Here is a 20,534-nt window from a genome sequence, read left to right as displayed (position 1 = left end):
TTTGGTCTGAAGCCCTCTGAGTGGTCACCACTCTATCCCTTGTAAGGTTAGAAGAAGGTGGGACCCTCCCACCAGCCAGTGAGGATTGGTCTCTATTGTCAGGAGGCAAGCCTGGGCGGGGAGCTTTGAGCCCTTCCAAACATTTATCTACCTGGAGAAATGGGGTGTCAGCAGGAGGAAAGAGAAAAAAAAGGATGAATTTTGCTTAGAGCCTTAGAGAACCCATTCTTCTGGTATTGAGCGGTATAGAAAGCCCTTTGTTCCCTAAAGTAGGAATTCTTATTCCTGGTTTTCCAGTCTCTGAGGCCTGCTCAGTTTTTCCAGGCTTTCCAAAATTATGAAGAAAAGTATATTTTAATTCACTTGCATTAAAAAAAAAAAAAACATACTAAGTACGGTGATTATGGTTAGAAAGATGGAGAAGCACGCAGGCAATTTGCTAGAGGTCACCGGAAATTGCTGCCCTCGTGGTCAGATGCCAGAGGTCTAAAATTAAAATGAGGGTCTGCAAAGCAAAAGAACAAGTGTAGATTTGCATCCTGCCCTTGGTAAAGATTGTTCAGAAACGTTTAGACTCAACTAGCAGATTCTAAATGTCGCCCTTCCCCGGGAGGCAGGCACTGTCTCACTGCGCAATCTCCTTCTCGCACTTGCAGACGGGGAGCTCTCCATATCCAATGAAGAGGATTCCCTGGAAAACGGACAGTCCCTGAGCTCCAGCCAGCTGTCTCTGCCTGCCCTGTCCGAAATGGAGCCGGTCCCGATGCCCAGGGATCCCTGCTCATACGAGGTGCTCCAACCTTCAGACATCATGGATGGGACAGGTAAGGCCCTTGGTAGAGTTGCAGAACAGGTCCCCAGCATGTGGCGTTAGGGGCCTGTAGCCTGGCCGGACTTGGGGTTCTTTTTGAGCCACCTTGAGCATAAGAATCTCCTGGAGATGAGGGCAAAACGGCCCCATCAGGACCTATGTACACTTACTGTCCGTCCTATGGTTTTTCAAAACCTTTTTTGTAATCTTAATCCCTCCCCAAAAGACATCCCCTTTGTGATACGGAGGATTTAAAACGTCAGTGGTTTGTTTCTAACACTCGTTTCCGTTAAGCTCAGCGAAGGAATCCTATACTTGGGCACGGTTCCTACCTAGGTCACGTTTGTAAAGCCCTAGCACGACCTTTAATCCCAGGCTCAGTATACAGCCCAGCTACTGACTGTATTACCATACACAGTCAATGTGTTAATTGGCTATTCGATTGTATGCAATTGACTGGTTAACTCGCATGCTGCTGACAGATGATGTTTGGTACCATTGACTGTCACTCGTTCTGTGGTCCAAAGCCCTCTGAGTGGTCAGTACCTCCTCCCTGAGAAGGTTTGCAGAAGGTGAGACCCTCCCGGCAGCCAGTGAGGACTGTTCTCAGGAGGCGAGCCTGGCGGAGGGACCTCTTGGAATCTCCGGAGTGTGGCTAGGAAGGCCATATCCTTTTTCCACAGCACAGGCGAAGTCTGCCATCAGCACAGCTCCGATGGGAGCAAGAGAGAGCTGGTGTCCCAGAGTCCACGCCAGGCTTCACCTTGGGACCTGCTGAGTCATGGCTCCATCGGTGTGTCCGATGCTGACAATAATGGCATCCCTTGCGAGAGGGGGACAACCGGGGGCTTGTGAGGGTCACTTGCAGGGCTTTGATGCGGCAGGGGACACTGAGTCACATTCCCCCCAGGCTGAGGAGAGCTTTCCAACTGTAGCAGTGATTGTGTCTCTGATCCAGCCTTCCTGGTGACATGGGAATCACACAGAGTTGACTGTTACAGGGCAATCTGTCATCTCACTGAAATCAGAGTTTTGGTCTCACTGGCCAGGCTGCCATCACGGGATGAAGGCCCCGTGCTAACCCCCCGGGACAGCTCTTAACTGGAGCCAGTCGGGGTCTCCTGTGGCGGAAAGGAAGAGTGACGCCCAATGCGGAGCAAAGAGAAAGAGGGAAAACCAAGTAAGAAGGCCACAGTTCTGGCAAGTGAGAGGAGAGAGGAAGCGGGGAGACAGAAAGGCGTTCCCTTGGTGCAGTCTCTGCCTCATCGAGGTTCAGGGGAGCCCCTAAAACTGCAAGGTGCCTACAAGGCTCCGGAGTCGGGGGGAACAGCCACCCCAGGCCTGTGGGGACGCCTGGCCTGGCGTCAGCCTCTAGGCTGTCTTCGTTCCTTGGCGTCCCACACGCCGGGAGACCCAGTGGGCAAAAACCAGACCCCAGCATCGACTCTCTCTCTTCCTCCCAGCAGAGGGCAAACAGGCCCAAAGGAAGATGCCAGCCTTGGTTTGGTTCATTCAGATGGGGCTCTTTGTCCCTGGTCCGCTGCACCTGCCATCTGTTGATTGTGGCTGTGGCCCCATGAGTCACACTTCAGAGCACTCACAGAATTTGTGGCATAAACGCCCAGATGGAAGCGGTGAAGCTTAGGATAGTTCTGAGAAAATGTCCTCTGGCTTCCCCTCCCGCCCTCCTGCCTCTGCCTTTCTGCCTTTGCCTCCCCGATGTGTCCCTCCACCCACCCCACCCCCTCGCTTTACCCTTCAACTCTCCGCCCGTACGTGACAACGTGGAACGGGTGCTCTGCTGTGTTGGTCACCCACGTCCCTGTCCTGTGTGCCCCCGCCGGCCCCACCTGCGCTGCGTTTGTGTAATGTCACCTGTGTGTCATGTGGTTGTCCCCTCAGTGTCTGAAGAGAGTCCCTCTGCCAGTGAGTCTGGAGCCCTCCTGTCCCAAGATCCTTCAGCCAAACCAGTGCTGCTACTGCCCCCCAAAAAACCTGCTGCTTTCTCTGGAGACCATGAGGAGACCCCAGTGAAGCAGCTGTCCCTTCTCAAGCAGCCCCCCGCCCTGCCTCCCAAACCCAGTGCCAGGATTGCCAACCACATAACAGGTGAGTCAAGATGTCTTTTGGAAGCGTCCAGCCCTGCCTTCCCTTCATGGGATGATCTCTCGCGCTCTCTCTCTTCTTATCTGAGGCCCGTTGCGCCTCTTCGGTGAGGTTGCTCTGTGGGGCGTTTGGGTGTTTCCACATCCACGCGGTCATGACCTGGGTTTGTGTGTTTCCGTCAAGAAGCATTCGACGTGCACCCTGCCGGCCATATGCCAAGAGCCTTCGTCATGTGTACCTGTGAATATGTGCGTTGGTATTTGTGTGACTGATTCACGATTATGTGCCCGTCGAGGTGAATTAGCCTCAATGTCAAAATCTTGGCAAAGACGAAGCGCAGTACCTCGTTCCCTTCATAATGAGTTTGCCAAAGCTTTCAATTTTTTTTGTCTCTAAATTATTGATCTGAAGCCCAGCCTATTTCCTTTATTAAAATTCATGTCTGTATTGTTTGTTCTGTTAAACAAAAACAAAAAAAGGCAATCTACAAAGTATGGTGGGAAGTACTCTTCCAAGAAGAATGCGTTCGGGAACGTTGTCCTAAGATGCTTTTTATATATTCATGTTTAAAGTGTTGGTGAATGTCCCCCCAGTTACTAAATTGGGCATCACAGGATGTGCTAGTGATTGGGCATCTAGTAAGGACTGCATTGCACATGAACGTGAATGGGATGCTGCTTTCTGATTTAAAGTTGCGGCTTTTAAATTAAAGAGTAAAGATTTCAGGGGGTTGTTCCTCCAGCCTGGACAGTAATGCCAACCTGATCGGCTGCCTTTTTGCGATGAGTCTGGTGTTTTTCGAAATAGTTTCTGATTGATCTCTGTACATTTTTGTGAGATGTGATGGGGATGGAGGTAGGGAAGAATAGTCACCTGGTTTACACTAGAAAAGCTGATTGTTTAAGAAAAATCGGTGCCGTTAAGAAAAATCCTGCCGTTGCAGGAATTCTGCAAGAGAAGTATGCCTAGACCCCGTGCTTCCTAACTCCTAGTCCAGGAAATGAAGGCTATTTCTGTGATAGAAAGGTGTCGAGTCCCAATTAAACACAGGGTTGAGTCAGACTACTCTATCAACGTACTAAGTCAGATGTTTGTGGTTTCAAAGAGCAGATTTCCATTTAAAGGAACCATTCCATTCAATACCTCAGTAACACCTTAGCCCAGTGTCCCAAAAGGTAAATGCATAGAAACCCACAAAGGAGAAGGTACCCTCATAAGCTCCCCCCCGAGAGAGAACCACTGTCCATTCATCTGTCTGTCTAATAAAAACCAAATGCCTGCTCTACATCATCTCTTATCATCAGCTTTTTACACATGGCATGATCTCTTGTGAACTGGTTGTCCTGTTCGTAAATACTCCACAATATGGTGTCGTTAGCTGCTCGGCGTGCAGTGGGATTTGCTTGTCCGGCCCTCATGGGCTCTCCCATCATCTGTTGTAAAAATCACAGCAGTGAACATCCTCAGCAGCATACATAGCTTTATAAGCACCCGAATTTCTCCTGATTTATTTCTAGAATTAGAATTACTGATTCTAAATCTAGAAGTCAATGGTGTGGCTCTTAAGAGCTAGCAGCTTTTGAAGGTTTTGATGCCAAATTTCCCTGAAGATTAAATATGGCAAAATAAACTCCTGCCTATAGTTCCTATTTATTCACCACACTTCTAGGTGGAACATTGTGCTAGGTATCAAAGCAGATGCAAGTGAATGAAAGTTTAGTGGATCTGTATGTACACACGTGTATGTGTGTGTATGGACACACACACACACACACAATAGGGTGCTGAAATAACTACTGTCAGGAGTATCCTTTGGAGTTCAATGTGATCTGAGAGAAGGGCATAGAAAGGCTGAAGCTTGAGCTGACCCTTCAAGCATGAAGGGCATTTATAGAGAATGAGGCGAGAACATTCCAGAGAAAAAAGGCCCTGGTCAGAGACCCAGAGATGGCAAGTGCTTCGGGTCTGTGATGAGGTGGCCAAGCTGGGGCAGAGGGTCCTTCTCAGGATGTATTGAGAAAGGGCTCCCTAGGTAAGGCATATGAGCATTTAGATTTTGTTCCCCCTGGCAGTGGAAAGCCTTTGGAGGTTTTTGAGCAGGGGAGAGATGTGACAGTGATTCGCCTTTAGAAAGCCTTCCTGGGTCACCGTGTAGAATGAACAGGAGAAAGTTGAAAGCCTAAAAAGGCCAGCCCTGTGCCTCGTTCTCCGGCATCACTAGTTGAATTCGACTGAGTAATTTGAACCAGCGAGACTATGGAAAAAGCTGTTCTTGTTTCTGAAATTGAGCTCACAAGCACTTGGCCGATCACAGCAGGAGGAGAGAGAACAGTGGGTAAGACATTTTAAAAGAAGAATTGACAGCTTCTTAACCAGCAACAGCCTCTAATTTATTTAGTTATCTGATTAATGAAGGCACCCTTCATTCATTCACAGCTTCAGCCATGAGCGGTGAACTTGGGTGGCTTGATATCCGCAGGACTCTTGATCTATGAGCCACTGAAGATATCTGAAATTAGCCCAATCTCTCTGGCTTCCCGCATCCCTTCCCAAGGAGAGAGGACTCATCTACTCTCTATAAACCTCCCCTCCGCATAGCTAGGATCAAATGGATAAAAATACTTAAGGGCTAATAATCCTTACCGCGTTGTATCTGGCAGCTTCTTAAATATGAGGCAGACAAGACAGGTGGAGATGCCTGTGGGCTGGAAGCCTGGTGCTGGCCTTTTGGGCTTAAACTCAAGCAGACATGCTTAATTTTTGTAAGTGAACAATCAGTCATAATGAATCTGCATCACCATGAGGCAGCTACATTAACCCTGTTCTGTTACTAACTACTCTAGAGACATCTGGGCTATATCAGAAGGAATTAATAAACCAGGAATGATAGAACTCTAAACTGAGACTTAGAAGTGGTAGCATGTTCTTACTGTCTGTTGCTCTGTTGACATTCTTGAAAGGCAACGCAGGACAGCTTGAAAGACACCAAGCGTGATTAATAGAGAGCGACAGTGGCTAGTGGCCCGGTAGGATACTAGAGGAGGAAGCATGAGCCTGACCTAGAGCTACTTCCAAGTATACGATCAGACAAAGACGAGCAGAAACATCTCTCCTTTGTCATTTGCTTGCTTCGACTTCATCTGGAAAACCATTATAAACTTGGAGACTTTCTCATGAGTTTTCTCAGTTCTCCAGCAAGTAGAGAGATGCCTTTCTGCTCTCCCAGACTGTCTTCTTCCATCATCATCTTCTTCCTTCTTATCTTCCCCAACAGCAGCGTGCACAGTGGCTTGTAAGACAGGGGCACCAGATTCCTTTCCATTCGGGAAGCACAGTGCGTAGCAGAGCTGGTTGCATAAGGCATATGATCTGAAATGAGTGAGCCTCAAATGCATCCTTCTTGGAATGATGGCGAGCCCCAGAGGAAAAGGGTCGATTGAGGCAAAAACAAACAACAACAACAACAACAACAAAACCCACTGCTGTCTCCTATGTTTCTAAGTCTTCATCAATCATCTCTCTAACCATCCTGGCTCCAGGAGTCAGATACGAAACACTGCATGAATAATTCATGACTCTGCATAAGGTACCTGTGATTAGGTACCCCCGTAGGTGCCATTTGTGTGAAGCATAATCAACTAATGTAAGAGCTGGACTTCACAGTCAGGCATTCACACTTGGGTGATAAAAATGGCAGCTGCCATTTTTTGAGAACTTGATGACATACCGTTTAGTGCTGTGGAGTCGATACTGTGATCATTATTCTCTCTTTTTCCTGGGGGAGGAAAATGAAATTCGATTAAGTTGAAGGACTCAGTCATGGTTACATAGGTACTAAGTGCCAGAGATGGACTCAACCCACTTTGTTTTACTCTGGAGTTCTTACTTCCAACCACGAGTTTCTACCGCACTAAGCTACCTATTCTTAAAATGCAAAATAAGAGAATCATGAGCTTCCTTTGCACGTTTTTGCCTTGTGCGTTTCTGCCTGTTTAAGAAAATTGGCTTCTTTATTTGCATAACTCAAAGACAAAAATGTATCCAGTCTTTCAAACGTAAGTCAGACTCTCAAGGCACTGGATTATAAAGCGGAGGACCCGAATGCATGCAGTTGGGTTGGGTTTAGAAGAACGTGCTAGAAGCAGACAGTCCATAAGAATCAAGAACGGTGCAAATGGCACGGGAGCATTTGGCCACAATTGGAGACTGGCAATTTGGCAAAGAAAGGGAGGCATTGCTGATCCTTAAAAAGAAGTCCTTCTGCTAACGTGAACCTGCCCAGGCTTCTTTGCATTGTCTTTAGACCCTGAAATACAAGGAAACTTCTGGTGGTTGATGGCCAGTTTCAACATTCTGAAGGTTTTGCAACTGCAGATGTACCTGGCAGGTGACCTCCGTGCCTTGTGGTATTCCTCAGCTTTATACTCGTCTAATGAGAATCTTCTATCCAGAGCTTGTCACCCCAAAACCAACATTCCTGTCTTAGCCGTCTCTCTAGTTTTGTGGACACTGCCCATGGCGGACTCTTCTGCAATCACATCCTCATGGTGATTTTGTTGTTCCTCCCTGGCTGTCTCATCCTCTGTCCCCATTTCTCTCCAGCACCCCACCCCACCCCACCCCACCCCACCCCACCCCACCCTACATCCTACTCTCCAGCCCTACAAAATCATATACTTTTGCTTCTATCCTTGCCTCCCCTCCCTGCCTTCTACTCTGAAGGCACAAGAAGAGTTGTGAATGGATCCCTGTGACCTTGAACCTCATCTCTGCCTTAAATGGAAAATATCAACTGTAACCCAGAAGCCTCAGAAAGAGGTTTAAGGTTCATTCTCTTGATAGCTGATACCGTGAGGCATGGGAAATACACCCAATATACTCTTGGTTTCCCTTTCTTAAAATGTAGAAATTCCTTCCTGGTGCCTGTGAGGACTTCCTATTAATAAAAACATGTTTTAAAGGGTGCTTTCTGCTCTGACCTCTGTGATCAGCATGAAGATTACAGCGAAACACTTTTCTTTTTTATGTAGCACCGTTAGGTTAGAGATTTAATTCACTTGGCACTTTTTTTCTTTTTGTAGTGAAAACATAATGTAAAATTTACCTTCTTGGGGCACCCGGGTGGCTCAGTCAGTTAAGCGCCCAACTCTTGATTTCGGCTCAGGTCACGATCTCACGGTTTGTGAGTTCGAGCCCCGCTTTGGACTCTGTACTGACAGCTCAGAGCCTGCTTGGGATGTTCTCCCTCTCCCTCTCTCTCTCTGTTGCCCCCTCCTCCCCCCACCTTTTGCTCTCTCCCTCTCTCCCAAAGTAAACAAATAAACTTAAAAAAAAAGTACCTTCTTAACAGTTTGTAGGTATGCAACTCGGTAATGTTAACTGTATTCACAGTGTTGGGCGGCAGATTTCCCGAACTTCTTCATCTTGTGAAATTCAAACTCTGTACCTGTGAAACAACTCCCCTTTTTCTCTCCTCCCCGCTTAGCCCCTGATGACTGCCATTTTACTTCTTGTTTCTCTGAGTCGGAGCTACCTTCTAAAAGTGGAATCAGACGGTGCTTGCCTTTTTGTTAGAGGCTTATTTCACTTTGCATAATGTCCTCAAGGTTCATCCGTGCTGCAGCACGTGATCAGATGTCCTTCCTTCGTAAGGCTGAATGCCACGTGCGTTTTGAGCGCCCACCATGTGCCTGGTGTTCTTCCAGCCTTAATTTAATTTATGAGCAGTGTTCCCTCATCAGCTGTCGGGGTCGTAGGCAGTTAGAAGCTACAGAGGTGTTCAGTACGAAGACGTGATGGCATGGTTCTGAAGAAATTCAAACAGCAAGAGACCGATGCCTTTGGAAAGACAGAAAAAGCAGGATAGCATCATCAGGGAGGGGGTATTTAAAACAGGCCTTAAAGATGAGTACAGTTTTGCCGGGTAGGGATAGGAAAGGAGGTCTTGGTAAATGAAGTAACGTACACAGAGGCACCTACGTCTGAGGCATAATATGTTCGAGAAATAGGGCGCCTGGGTGGCTCAGTCGGTTGAGCGTCTGACTCTTGGTTTCGGCTCAGGTCACGATCTCCCTGTTCGCGGGATGGCGCCCTGTGTCCAGCTCTGTGCTGACGGTGCACAGCCCGCTTGGATTCCCTCTCTCCCTCTCTCTGCCCCTCCCCTGCTTATGCTCTCAAAATAAATTTAAAAAAAAAAAAAAAAAAAGGCAAATAGCCCAGCGTGGCAAGAATGCAGGCTTCTTGTAGTGAAGCCAAGATCAGGCCAGAAGTGGGTCGAAGGGAAGCTGTGGAAAGCCTCGAATGCCATGATGAAGGATTTAACTTTGGAGGACAAAGTGGGGCACGTTTTGTGGGCATTTAGCGGCGATTGCTTGATTTCAACCAAACCTGTCTCTTCGATGTTCTCCTGGATTCGATGGACGATAATGCTGCGGGATGGATTCACAGCTGGATGCACACATGAAGGCGGGAGATGGCCATCGTCAACCTGAAATTGCGAAAGGCCCCCAGCGGCTGCCCCTGCTGGTTCTTCCTCTTGAACACTGGTTCAGGGTCCAGGGGGCAGTCTGAGAGTGGGGTTGTAGTCGGGCTCGTTCCCCGCCGCGTCCTCGGCTAGCACCAAGCATCCCCAGGACAGGAGGGCTTGTGAGGGAGAGAGCCGCCTGTAGCTGAGGCCTTGAAGGAGAAGCTGGATGACCATTTGCCCACAAGTTCATAGCAGGATACTTGTTCTCGGGCTCTGGGTGGTGCCGTAAACCAAATCTGATATTCGTGCTTCGATAGTGCCTGAAGGAACCGTGATACCTACATGGACAAGTGAAAGAACATGACAGCCATCCATCAGTCAAACTTGGGGTCCAGACCTGGGTGCCATAGAGCACGCTGGGGGTTTCAAGGGAAAATGGGGAGGCCCTGGTAGACCACCGACTGCGGGTAGGTAGACCAGCCACCCCCATCACTGTAAATGCAAGAAATCAGAGTGTGACCCCCCCCCAAAATGAATCCATATCATGCCTCAGGTAGATGCAGGGCTGGGAAGTGCAGCCATCCGTAGGTTGCCTTTATAATACCTAGGGATCTAGCTTGAACGTATTTGTACCTTCTCCGTGAATGTTCTGCCCCTTCCTAGCTCCCTAGGGTCTATGAAGTATTTCATTTTATGCGAGCTCAGTGAACGACTTCGAAACATCATAGATCTTCCCCTTGGTTCCAGGGTTCTGAGATCAGATGAGCATATTTGTGCTTGCTTTCATGACTTTGTGACTTTGAGACTTTGGTCGGACCCTCCCAGCTTTTGCCGGGATGGTCACAAATAGCAGTCTTCCCGGGAGGGACTGTCAGACCCATCTCTGGAACCTTCTCATTTCCCTTTGTGCCTGTCTTGCAGAAGGCTTAGGTTCCACAGCTCAGTTATCAGTTGAATGGTGCTCTCCTCCCCCGGTCTCCCTAGGGGCAACAGGGCTCACCTGCATTGCTGCAAAAACAAACAGGATAATGTGCTTTTGTACAGATGATTTATAATTTCCCCCAAACCGCTGATCTCATCAACAGGTGTTTGTTGTCATGATTTATGGGACACCTACAATTCTAACTCCTTAAGAGCAGTTTGCTGGCAATGAATCGTGTAATTTCACTTTGAAAAAAATTGAATTTAATTTTTTTAATGTTTATTTACCTTTGAGAGAGAGAGAGAGAGAGAGAGAGAGAGAGAGAGAGAGCGGGAGGGAAGGGGCAGAGAGAGAGAGGGGAGACACAGAATCGGAAGCGGGCTCCAGGCTCCGAGCTGTCGGCACAGAGCCCGATGCGGGGCTCGAACGCACGAACTACGAGATCATGACCTGAGCTGAAGTCAGACACTTAACTGACTGAGCCGCCCAGGCGCCCCTAAAAAAATCTAATTTAATTGCATGCCCTACAAAGGTGGCCGGTGACCCAGCTGTGACCCCCACCCACTGCCCAGCATCTCCATCTCAGTGATGCATGTCCCTCCCTCCTTGTTGTCATCTGCCGTCCAGATGGTCTTTGGAAGGGGACAAATTTTAAAACAGAATGCTTTGTTGTAGAAAGTGACTCAGAAACAGAGTCAGGTGCTGGTGATGTGTATGCTATAATGGCCCTCAGTGTTAGGATTCTGGAAGGTCTCAGGACATCTTTGGCACAAGCATCAGGTGTTTATGGTCGTGTCTGTGTGCTGGCCGGCTTGGGGGAGAGCAAGCCAGGCTTAGGGCATTTAACACAAGTCACTTCTCTGTTACCCGCTTCCCGTCACACCATCCCTCTTACCACAAGGAGTCGGGAGACCCGTTTTGCCTTTCCAGGCATCTGAGCAACGGAAAAGGCCTGGCAGCCTAAGAATCCCTAGGATGGTCTGAAGGAATTGACGGAACTCATCTGAGCACCTTTGTCTCAGCGTTGGAGCCAGAGGGAGTCTGATTCTGGGCTCTGTGATTCTGGATTCTCATTTAAATTCTAAGTACTCTTTCTAGAGGCTCTTTATGTTCTTGGGTGGAGTGTCTGTGTCTATAAAAGGAGATCAAAGACTCTGACCCGCTGAAACCAGGTGGCAAATGACCGAGCAACCGTTACCCCACCTCTGTCCACGCAGACGCTAAGTGCTACTCTCACGGACAAGCGCTCTAACGCGTCCTTGGTTATAAATGGGCTTCTCCGGCAGGTGTTAATAAAAAAGTGAGGAGAGAGGCTCGGGCTGTGTTCCTTTAGCCCAGACTGGTTCTGTTAGACACTCCGGTCCTGTGGCGTAAGAATGGACTGCAGAAGTCACCTGGGGTTTTCATTTCCTTGTCTGAAGTCGTAAGCCAGGGCAGTGTCGTGTTTGGAAATACAGCCTTCTTTTATGGCTCCGTGACACCCACAATTGGAGTTTATTTCCCTTGCTCTCTGGAACTGGTTGATTTTGCTTTTTGCACTCCATCAGCATAGACAGGTTTATGAATATACTGCATCTCCATCAGTCGGGCTGCAGAGGACTCATCCATTTCGAAGGCAGCAAGCAGAGAGCTCCGTGCGTGCCCCAGCAGGACCAGCCACAATCATCATTATACATGCAGGAGCTAGAGTGGGTCCTCTGGCAACCCATAAACACCATGCATCCCATGGATGCAAAGTATTTTATTCAGCGAGGTGCTATCGAGGTAAAGGAGACCTTCTCGATCCCTGGATTTTTGGAGGTCAAGAGTCTGAATTCCACCCCCACCCCCATACACACACACACAAGGATTTGCTATCCTTCCCAGCTGCTGAACCACAGAGAGTCTGGATTCTGTCATCCCAGGTTCTGGGTTCTTTCCTGCCAGCCCTCAATACCGATGCAGGGCAGCGCGTCTCAGGACAGCACCCTGAACCCCGATGGCTGTGCCTTTTTTTTCTTCCCGCACCGCTTTGCCGCAAGCCCGGAAGGTTGCCGGGACGGTCCTTCCGAAGCTCTCATTCCCGTTATTTGGTTCACTTGCAGCTGGGTTTTCGCCTACTGACTTAGAACCACCACACGTCAAGCCACCACACTCCCCGTTGCTGTCTTGGCTTCTCGCTTCCCACACCAGCCGGGCAGCATCAGGCCGAGGGGGACTCTCTCCCAGGGTTCAGCAAGTGCCCTGCAAGCAATGGGACAGAGGTATACGGCGGTCCTCAGATCACAGAGCGTGTCCGCCTCGTCCGACCCTCGCGGCAACCTGTGGGGAGAGGCAGAGAATGTATTGCTTTTTCAGAACCAACGAAGCCTGTATTTGGTGAACTCCTTTTACAGATCAAGGACTCAGCTGCACAGATTTCACACTCAGGCCCTCCGCTCACTGTTCAGGGACTTTGTAAAGTTATAGAAAGCTATTTTTAAACGTTGTAAAAAATTATAAAAAGGTGCCCTTTGGAAGAATGAATTCACAGAAGGCGGCCCCTTCCTCTGGGGGTGACTGCCCTTCCCACGACAGGCCTCAGGCTGGATTTCAGCCCGCTGGTCCCCGTGAAGAAGCTGGGTAGACATTAAGGCGGGTTATGCTCCCTTTGTATAGATGAGCAAACTGAGGCTCAGAAAGGCTAACGTCTCAGGCAAAGTGACAGAGCTTCTTGGTCTTGGACCTGGGATTAAACTTCAGCTCTGCTGAGACCTGGGTGATTTCGCAGCCCTGCAAGAGAAGCCTCCCACCACCCCTGCTCAGCGCTCCGAGAGCAGGTGCAGGAGCAAAATGGCCCCCAGGGGGCCCTGCGCGGGTCCCATTTTTCACGAGGGAGCAGCCTCTTTGCAAAACGGTGGCTCTTAGAAGATAGCCTATCAGAGTTGTCGGGTGCAGAGTCCCCCGGGGACTTTGTCAAGACGCAGATTCTATTCAGAAGGCCTGGGCTGAGCCTGGGAATCTGCGTGTCCGACTCGCTCCCAAGAGTCACTGCCTCTGCCAGTCCACGGACTGCCCCCCCTTTGATTAGCAGAGCCTTTGCATAGGAGACCCTGTTAAGTTCTACCTTTTCCCGCTGCTCCGAAGACGTGACGAGAAGGAAAACCAACAGATGTTTCTGGAGCACCTGCTATGCCCTGGGCCCAGTTCCTGTCCCTGGCCAGGTGAGGAAACAGCCGCACCGAGCAGGATACAAGCAATGCGTCACTTGTCATATCTCCTGCAAGTAAAAATCGGCAACAAGTCAAGAAAAATGCAATGGACTGAACTGACTCTGTAGGAGAGGCCGTGACAAAGGGAAATACAGGACCCATGAGAGCCTAGTGATGGCACGTTAACCAACCTTGGGGGGAATAGATGAGCCCCTGAGGAAGCAGTTCTATAATGAAGACAATGATAGCGACCAGATTCATAGCTACTATTCATTACCGAGTACCAGGCACCGTGCTGCCCCGGGTACAAACTGATATTATGTAATTGGCTCAAGAAGCCTATGACCTACTAATTCCTCCCCATTTCACAGATTGGAAAACTGAAACAGAGCTGGATGAGTGTTTGATTTGACAGTTTATCTTCTGTGTTTAGCATGACGAATGCTGGAAGTGATTTAATGCCTCTGGGGGCTCTTTCTCAGGGTGGTCTCGACCGAGGTCACCGTGATCCGGGAGCTTCTCTGCAAAGCAGACTCCTGGACCCCACTGTAAACGTGCTGAATCTGAATCTGCAAGGGGGGCCCAGGAACCTGCATCTCCCATACCTGCCTAGTGAAGTGGGTGACATCACTGCCTTGAGAAATTGGCCTCTTGGGAAGAAACCATGAAGTCATGCAGGACGTCCCCAATCCATTCATCTCCGTCTGTCATCCTTGTCACAAAAATGCCAGTGGCTCATTAAACAGAAATGAGTACTGGGTATACGGCTCTTCATTTGTTTAATAACTGCACACAGAAACACACAGAGGGCGTATCAAAATCAGCAAGAAGGAGGCAAGAGGGATCTCATGCACTGAATCAACTCGGTAGGAAAAGCGAGACATCTGATTAAGTATTTATTGCTTGAGACAAAATTTTGAAGACAGGCTCTTTAGGCAAACTTGTCTGAAATGTCCTTAAAGCATTCTAAAGCAAATAAAAGAGAAAAATTCACCCAGAAGGATATAGGAAATCTTTTCATCCCCGAGTTGCTCAATGATAAGTGATTTTTATAAAGAGACAATTAAATGGGAAGTGCCATTAGACAAATCCGTTTAAAGACAAGTCCCTTAATTGCAGACGTTAGATTTAGGCACAGCTACTGGTGAGGTGAGTGGATCTCCGATAGTTTAGCTTTCAGTACTTTGGTCTCCTGCAGATTGGTCTTTTACTCTTTGTATGTTGGGGGCATAGAAATAGAACCTGGAGACCATGCCGCGGACCAGCCCAGGGGCCGGATGGACCCGATGCATCGTATCCCTGCCTCGGGCAGCACTGTGCTTCAAGCGGTTCGGCACCCTCAAATCAGTGGTTCTCCCCGATTCTTTCCTCTCACTCCCTGACTGGGGAGCACCTGGGAAGCAGCTAAACTCCAAATCCCTGGCTCAGAGATTCTCATTCAGCAGGTCAGAGGTGAAGCTTAGGGACCGCTTCAGTGGTGGGACCGCTGCAAGTGGTCCAAGAACTCTGCTTAAGAATGAGCGCCCTTTTGTGTTTCGTTTTCAGAGAACAGGGCAGGAGTAAGAAGTTGAGGGGTTTTCAAACATGGCTTGTAAAAAGTACGCAGCGGGGCGCCCCGCACCCCGATAGAATCCCTGAGAAGGGCAGGCGGGTCGGCATCGGTATGAGGGTGACGTGCCCCTGGGGTTGAGGACCATGAGGCTGCAGGAGCCTGGGCTTCCCCACGCTCCGCTCTGGGCATCCCGTGGGGACAGCAGTAGCACATGTGGGAAGAGCCATCCAAATGCAGCTGGCCTTGACCAGTACAGAATCGGGCGGAATTAAATGGGGGGTGCTGGCCATCAGGGCCGTGGGAGTTCGGGGCAGGAGAGGCCGCGACGGGGGACGTTGGGTCTTCAGTTGTGCTTTGAAGGGTGAATGCAATTTTGATCATCCCGCAGGAGCTGGGAGGGTGTTTTCGGGGGGCAGGTGTGACAAAAGCCCTGACTGAGGGTGAGCATGGTTCCTGAGAAACTCAGTGTGGAAACTTGGCCTGGCCAGGGAGCTGTAGGGCAGGAGGCACCGGCTGGGCTGGGCTGGGCTGGATGACCCGTAGCACTGACTGGGGCAGGGAGTCCTCATGGGACCTCCGGCATGACACGTGCTGTAGGGAGATGCCCCTATGGGGTGCAGGTGGGTTACTGCTATCCACCCAGTAAGAGGAGTTGAGGCCCCAGACTGGTGCAGTGGCCAAGGGGGCGGAGAACACAGAAGTTTGCAGGGGACAGAAAGATAAAGCCATAGACAGACACTCAGAATGGCAGACGACGTGCAGCTGGCTCCAGATCTGTTATGAGCAATGACGTGGTATTAAGATGTCGTAAAGATAGACAAACAGGCACTGAAACTTACTGAAGATCCAGACTGCCTAGGCCCTCCTCACTTGTCTACCATGTTGGAGAAAGATGGGAATGGCAGAGCGAATTCGCTGAAAGCTGATCATTCCAGCTGGTTTTACCCTTTTTCCCAATCTCCTCTCTTTATACCATGTCTACGGAGCTAAAAATTATCTTAAATAATTCATTTTCATTTGCCACACCTATTTAATTTATGACCGTGTAGAGTAAAACAACCGGAAAGGAGATGCGGGAAAAGAGAAGGGGTCCCCTGGGACCCCAGCATCTCCTTTCTTGAGCAATGAAAGTAACCATGTTCGCTAGTTCGGTCATTACTTCCTTACCCGTTCTGACAGAATTCCTGGTGTTCCCTTGGCCATTTTCCTAGTGAAGAAACCAAGGAAGCTTTGCTGGAGTCGTGGTGACAGGAAGTCATGTGGTAGAGTGTGTGCGGGACATTATAGGTTACAGAGATGGGTAGAACTCAAGGTAATCACTGTTCCTTCCCAGGTAGACCATTCCATGCTGCCTTCCTGGCTCTGCTTCCTCCTGCCCAAGCGAGTGAGCACCTAGCTACTGCCTTAGATCTGCAAAGGAAGGAAGGACAGGCTAAGAGTTCTTGGGTAGAAACCCTTAACACTTCCGTACACGTTGCATTTGCTAGGTTTGTGTGAAGGCTTCCAAGAGTCAAGGGAGTGGACCCTTCGGTAGCAGGAACTGGACAGAGGGGGGTGAGTTTCTACATCTCAGCCACTTTGCGGTGAGCACCATTGGTCATGCTCCTGAACGTGGTTACCTTGTGTCCTGTGCTTGGGGGCTGGTGGCAAACAGGGTGAGCCTTTGTGGAGGAGCACGAGGGAACCATGGTCATGATTGGCTGCCATTTTGGCATTGGGGAGCAATCTTTTCTCAGGCCTCCTGGAATTGCTAGGTTTCCTCGTATCTCAGCTCTAGGATCCACGGTTTAGCGTCCATACAGCTGCGTGATCCTGAAATTTTTATCTACCTTACGCTCCCATTTTTCCCATCCCGAGAGTATCTATTTCTGGGGAAGGTGAGAACTCATCCCACAGCAGAGCCTCGTAGCATCAGCCCGTTCTAGAAACATGTTGTGAGCCACTCGCTCTGTGAGCTGGGCACCGTGCAAGATGCTAAGCATAGAAGGACAAGTTATCCGAGGTCCTTGTTCTCCAGGAGAGGAGACAGCTATCTAAGCAGGAAGTGCTGTTGGGTATCTTCAGACTCCGGTGCCGTCGTCTGTAAAAGTGAGATGCTGTGTGTCTATGCCAGAGGCTCCTTGTGAGGACTGAAATGAAAAGCACTTAGAACAGTATCTGGCACATGGTAAGCATGGGGTAAGGGGCGGCTAGAGTTATTTCTGTCATCATGATGCCACTGTTGCCGTTAGCACTGACCTACTTCGTGCCCAAGGTAGGTCTGCCGGGTGCAGAATGGAAGGAGGGAGGTAAGGACCCAGGAAGGTTCTTCAGGGCAGGTCATTTTTGAGCTGGATCGTGAGAGAGGAGGAATTGACCAAGAAGACAGAACAGAGAGGAATGTTCCAAAACTGAGAGAAAGTGGAGAAGGCCCAGGGGTGTGCAGACATCAGCTAGTTTGGGGAACGCAGTGGTTCTGGAGGGCAGGGGAGGCCTTGCATGCACACCTTGGGTTTCTCTGTGACGTAGGAGTAGTATCGTGCTGAGCGACGGGAGCCTTGAGGAGACCAGGGAAGATCGTGACAGCCCCATGTGGAGGATGTGAGGGACAAAGGCCACCCTGTGGGATTTAGGGGAGGGTGGACACTGAATTTGGGGGCCAGCAAATAGGTAAAATCCACAGGAGAGAAACAGTAGGAGATTCTGATCTACAGTCTTTCAGATATGGTAGGAGAGATGGGGTTTTTTTTAATGTTTATTTATTTATTTATTTATTTATTTATTTATTTATTTATTTTTAATTTTTTTACAACGTTTTTTATTTATTTTTGGGACAGAGAGAGACAGAGCATGAACGGGGGGGGGGGGGGGGGGGGCAGAGAGAGAGGGAGACACAGAATCGGAAACAGGCTCCAGGCTCCGAGCCATCAGCCCAGAGCCCGACGCGGGGCTCGAACTCACGGACCGCGAGATCGTGACCTGGCTGAAGTCGGACGCTCAACTGACCGCGCCACCCAGGCGCCCCTAATGTTTATTTATTTTTGAGAGAGACAGAGCGTGAGCAGGGGAGGGGCAGAGAGAAAGGGAGACACAGAATCCAAATCCAAAACAGGCTCCAGGCTCTGAGCTGTCAGCACAGAGCCCGACGCGGGGCTCAAACTCACAAACTGTGAGATCATGCCCTGAACTGAAGTCGGACGCTTAACCAACTGAGCCACCCGGGCGCCCCGGAGAGGCTGTGTTTAACAGGAGAACCAGAGCAGGCTTCAGGAGGGAAAGTGTGAGCATAGAGAGATGACTTAAACATCTAAACACAGACCATGGGAGCCATGGATGATGTGCCAGGAAGGTGGGCTCTATTTCTATCTCTGGGGTTTAAACAAAGGAGTGACATCAGGTTGGTGCCCTCAGGATGTCACTTTGGCAGAACTGTGGGGGTTAAACTATGGAAGGCCACACGGGAAGCAGACAGATACTTGGAGAAAAATCTAAGTCCCCAGAACCCTGCAGTGCCCCCTGATGTGGATTCCAGCTGTCAAGTTCAGAGAGCTCTGTCTGCATCACACACATGCCGTATGGCCTTCCCCCTCCCCACCATCTTGCTCTTATTGGCTAGGCTTCTCCCAGGCCCACCCACAGCCCACAAGACCCAACCATGCCCCCCACCGGTGCTAGATCGTGTCCCGGAATTTGCAAGGTCATCCCAAAGATGCCCCAAGGGCTGGTCTGTCCCGAAGCTCCCCTAAGTTTAGAGCATCTCTGGGAAGCTTCAGGGACATTGTCGTGGAACCAAGGGGTGTTGGGTGTGTGCACCTTCCACCGGGGCCCAGGAATGGGTAGTGGAGCCTTTCTACAGTTTGAACAGCCCAACTGTGGATGCCACATGAGTGGGCCAACGAGCCCAGCCACCATGCTCAGACTTCATGGAGGTCAAGTGTGGAGGTGAAGAGATGAGCTAAATAGCCCACAGACCGTGGAAGCCTTGCCTCCCCGTGGGGGCACCTGAGCCCTAGGACCACGAATCCTCCTAAAGCATCATCCCCAGGTTCCAGATGAGGGAATTAAGGCTAGCAGTACTGATGCCGCTTGTGGAGGGACATGCCATTAATGGACTTGAACCTAGGGCTGGCTTCTAGTCCCATGCCTGTTAGAAAGTGAATTTGCAACTACGTGGATGGAACTAGAGGATAGTATGCTAAGCGAAATTGGTCAGAGAAAGACAAATACCCTATGACTTCACTCCTAGGAGGACTTGAAGAGATAAAACAGATGAACATAAGGGAAGGGAAGCAAAACTAATATCAAAACAGGGAGGGGGACAAAACACAGGAGACCCTTAAATACAGAGAACAAACAGAGGGTTGCGGGAGGGGTGGTGGGAGGGGGGATGGGCTAAATGGGCAAGGGGCACTAAGGAATCTACTCCTGAAATCATTGCTTCACTCTATGCTAATCAACTTGGATGTAAGGTGTAAATTGAAGAAGAAGAAGAAGAAGAAGAATTAAAAAGAAAGTGCCGGCTGAAAAGGATTATGTTCACGTGACAGTGGTAAAATTGTAGACACCACGGCATTTCCTAGAGCAGGTCTGGTTAAAGTTCCAGGGGTTTCTGTGATCACATAGAGCGCATTCACTTCCCCTTCCTGCTGCTGGTGAGCCTAATACTTAGCCTGATGGCCGTGTGACCCACACGGCTAATCCCTGGGTCCCTGAGCTCCCTCGAGGCGGGAAACCAGAGCGGGTGGGTGCGTGGTGGGGGCACCAACCCTGCTGGTGTCTTCAGTGGGGGCCCGCGTCCGTGCCCACAGTCCCAAGGTGGGTACGAGTGGTGTTCTAGGTCTCTTCCGCCCCACCCCCCCCAGAACTCACGTGTGCCTCTCGCCCTCCTTGTGCTGCAGATCCTGGCGCCCCTGTGAAATTGCCTTGTCTGCCAGTGAAACTGTCCCCTCCGCTACCTCCAAAGAAAGTCATGATCTGTATGCCTGTAGGGGGGCCAGACCTCTCCCTGGCGTCCTACGCGGCCCAGAAGAGCGGCCAGCAGAGCGGGGCCCAGCACCACCACACGGTCCTGCCGTCCCAGATCCAGCACCAGCTGCAGTACGGCAGCCTCGGGCCGCACCTGCCCTCCACCACCGGCTCCCTCCCCATGCACCCCTCCGGCTGCAGGATGATAGAGGAGCTGAACAAAACGCTGGCCATGACCATGCAGAGGCTGGAAAGGTAACTGGCGGGGGACGGGAGGGGGGGCAGGGGGGGTGGGCGTGGCCGGGTAAGGTGGTCGGGGATCTGACCATGACTGAGGAACATCAAGACCAGGGTAAGGGCTCATTCTCACTTGGGGTGGGGGGCGGGGGGCGGGGGGGAGTTTGAAAGTAAAACCAGACCAAAAACCGAATGTCAAGGGAAGTATGGAAGAAAAAAAAAAATGTCACCTGTTGCCAAACTATAGAACAGTCACATTTATCTGAAAGGAGAAGTGGGACATCTGGATGGCTCAGTCGGTTGAGCATCTGACTCTTGATTTCGGC

The 20,534-nt window shown here is 50.0% G+C and overlaps 1 protein-coding gene across 3 annotated transcripts in view; it reads left to right on the top strand.

Moving 5' to 3' along the window:
* PHACTR1 (phosphatase and actin regulator 1) overlaps nucleotides 1-20,534 on the top strand; it is a 553,120-nt gene that overhangs the window by 467,981 nt on the left and 64,605 nt on the right. For all 3 annotated transcript variants that reach the window (XM_042937880.1, XM_042937881.1, XM_042937879.1), the window contains 3 exons: nucleotides 657-824; nucleotides 2,714-2,920; nucleotides 19,905-20,226. In XM_042937880.1, the coding sequence (XP_042793814.1) occupies nucleotides 657-824; nucleotides 2,714-2,920; nucleotides 19,905-20,226 (697 nt within the window). The remainder of the gene's footprint in view (nucleotides 1-656; nucleotides 825-2,713; nucleotides 2,921-19,904; nucleotides 20,227-20,534) is intronic.

The sequence above is a fragment of the Panthera leo genome, chromosome B2 (assembly GCF_018350215.1).
Source record: "Panthera leo isolate Ple1 chromosome B2, P.leo_Ple1_pat1.1, whole genome shotgun sequence".
Classification (NCBI taxonomy): Eukaryota; Metazoa; Chordata; class Mammalia; order Carnivora; family Felidae; genus Panthera; species Panthera leo.
This window is presented reverse-complemented; position numbering and strand designations above follow the sequence as displayed.